Source organism: Primulina eburnea, chromosome 6, assembly GCF_022965805.1.
Source record: "Primulina eburnea isolate SZY01 chromosome 6, ASM2296580v1, whole genome shotgun sequence".
Taxonomy (NCBI): Eukaryota; Viridiplantae; Streptophyta; class Magnoliopsida; order Lamiales; family Gesneriaceae; genus Primulina; species Primulina eburnea.
Genome location: NC_133106.1, coordinates 26,801,448 through 26,804,008, shown reverse-complemented (window position 1 = coordinate 26,804,008; position 2,561 = coordinate 26,801,448). Strand labels below are relative to the sequence as shown.

The following is a 2,561-nucleotide window of genomic DNA, read 5'->3' as shown; positions in this document are numbered from 1 at the left end:
TGTGTGTTGTGAATAGATGTTATTACAACATCTATGACATAATTTATATCTGATATACGCAACACTACCGTTTATGTTAAACATAAATTCCAGCAATAATTATATTAAAATATTATCTAGTTTATATTCATGGAAAAAACTATCCTAAAATTTAGCATTAATATTGATATTTGATACACGCAATGCTACCGTTTATGTTAAACATAAATTCTGGCAATAATTATATTAAAAATTATTATCTAGCTTATATTCATGGCAAAAACTATCCTAAATTGAGTATTTATTACGGAAAAATAGAACTGAATGTGAAAATATATAATTACACAACAAAATTTCATGATTTACATGATAAATAAACAAATCTCGAGAGCCAAAATTTACCATAAAATTTAATGTAGTCTTGCTGGCACCACCTCCATTACACCCATCGCAGCCAATCAAGATTCCATTGGAGGTACCCAAACACACCACCAATTATTGATCATATTCTCCAAATAACCCTCGCTACTCTTGCTGGCACAATCTCCATCTTTTCTTCTCCAGCCCACTGCCCATTTTCTCCAATTTTTAACCCTAAATCTGCAGAAATTTCCATGTTATAATTATCAAGAAAGCAGCAAAAATGATCCCTTTACGCTATTTTACCGTCCCACTATCCACTCTCTTCTTCATCTGCTGGTTTCTAAGTGTCGCCACGTGCAATCAGATATCAGAAGATTCATCCATTTATGATATTCTTAATCTTTATGGGCTGCCCATGGGGATATTCCCCAAAGGGGTGAGAAATTTCAACTTTGATAAGTCCGGGAAATTCCAAGTTTACTTGGATCAAGCTTGCAATGCCAAGTTCGAGAATGAATTGCACTACGAAATGAATGTTTCGGGCGTTTTGAGCTACGGACAGATCGATGGGCTATCTGGGATGACGGCCCAAGATTTGTTCTTGTGGTTTCCGGTGATTGAAATTCGGGTTGATATTCCCAGCTCAGGGTTGATTTATTTTGATGTTGGTGTCGTTTCTAAGAAATTTTCGTTGTCTTTGTTTGAAACTCCGAGGGATTGTTTGGCTGTTTTAAGCTCTGATCTTCAAAATGAAAGGAATACTATGCAGACTGTTTCCAAGGTTGATCAATAATCATAATATTTTATCACGATTTACTGTTAGTGTTCTTGATTTCCTTTTTCTTTTTTGCTCTGTATATGTTTCTTTTTCCTGATATTTTATTCTGGGGTTTTTGTTAATGAACTAAATTGTGAGGTGGAAAATGCTCGTTTGCAGTGTAGTGGGTCCTTTTATGTTTGCAATTGTTAAGGATATTTGAGCTGAGAACCGAATATTGTTGCGGGTTCAATCATGAATTAGCCTACTTTTTGAATTATGCATAATAAGTTGCTAAAAAGTTAGATCTTTTGCCTGTTGTGGTCGTTTCTGAACCTTCGATTAAAAGTGGTACACTTTATTGACAATCTAAGAAAATTTGATATAGTGCATAGTATTTGAAAAGGTGTTTCTTTTCATTTAATATTTGATTCCATACTATGGTTCTGAGGCTGCTGATTGGATGTGCATTACTTTAACTTGTTGAAAGTTAAACCGTGAGATAGTTCTTTGAATTGAATGCCATTTACCCAGAGTGCATAGGTAGTTAGTTGCTAATGTAGGATTATGCTCATATCTAAGTTTCTGTATTCTTTCATTTCAATTATTCTCTGCAATGCCATCAATCAAATATTTCCTTGATTCATTTTCTGTTTGGTTACTAACCAAGGAGCTGTTGGACGTGTTTGTTATCAGATTTTACACAAGACAGAGCTTGATCAGGGAAATGTTTTTAGGGCAGCCTTATAGATTCTGTACAAGAGGCAGGGTGATGCACAATTGCTCAATCATGTTATAGATTATCATTCTTGTTTGTACGGGCCTTCAGATGATATGGTTTAGCGATCATAGTTCTTCGTTCTAGAGTGCTTTGTTTGTGGTTGCGTTTATGGTGCCGTGTCCGATATTAGCTGTGCTTGGTTTCTGTTCCTGATACAATCAGCAAAATTTAACTGTTTGGGAGGAACTAAGGGGAACACAGAAATCTTTCTCGGTCAAGGAGACAGAGAAGATGATGATACACATGACATTCAATATGAGGAATCAGGTGATAGATTTGCTCAAGTTTGTTACTTTGTTAAATTTGTTATACATATGTAAATAAGAATGATCATTGCATTGATCTTTTTGCAGCATAAACGTTAGATTATGAGTCATGTATATACATACCTTTCTTATGGAGGGATGAAGTGTCAAAGTTTTGTATAATTGTATCATATGCCTACACAGTTTCAATTTATAAAGTATTTCAGCTGATTGGGATTTTACATTTAACACAAAAAATGTAACTTACATTAACACAAAAAATAAAATTTTGAGTTTTAGTTTCGCGATACTCTCTCCGACAGATATTGTTGCATTTACTGACTAAAGAACCCCCAAAATGAGAAAACCCCAAATAAGAAAATACAGAAGCAAAGAGTAGTAGCGATACATGATACAATCTAGCACCAAAACGAAC

The 2,561-nt window shown here is 34.5% G+C and overlaps 1 protein-coding gene across 1 annotated transcript; it reads left to right on the top strand.

Moving 5' to 3' along the window:
• The first annotated feature begins 442 nt into the window (after window positions 1-442).
• Window positions 443-2,357, top strand: LOC140834015 (uncharacterized protein At5g01610-like). The gene is made up of 2 exons (XM_073198588.1): window positions 443-1,123; window positions 1,796-2,357. The coding sequence occupies exons 1-2, from the start codon at window positions 623-625 to the stop codon at window positions 1,847-1,849; spliced, it is 555 nt and encodes a 184-aa protein (XP_073054689.1). The 5' UTR covers window positions 443-622; the 3' UTR covers window positions 1,850-2,357.
• The last annotated feature ends 204 nt before the right edge of the window (window positions 2,358-2,561 follow it).

What these genes read in the sequence shown, in the direction of transcription:
- LOC140834015 (XM_073198588.1), top strand. Translation starts at nt 623, where the DNA reads ATGATCCCTTTACGCTATTTTACCGTCCCACTATCCACTCTCTTCTTC. An exon ending in CTATGCAGACTGTTTCCAAG is followed by an intron (nt 1,124 to 1,795) that starts GTTGATCAATAA and finishes GTTTGTTATCAG; the next exon opens with ATTTTACACAAGACAGAGCT.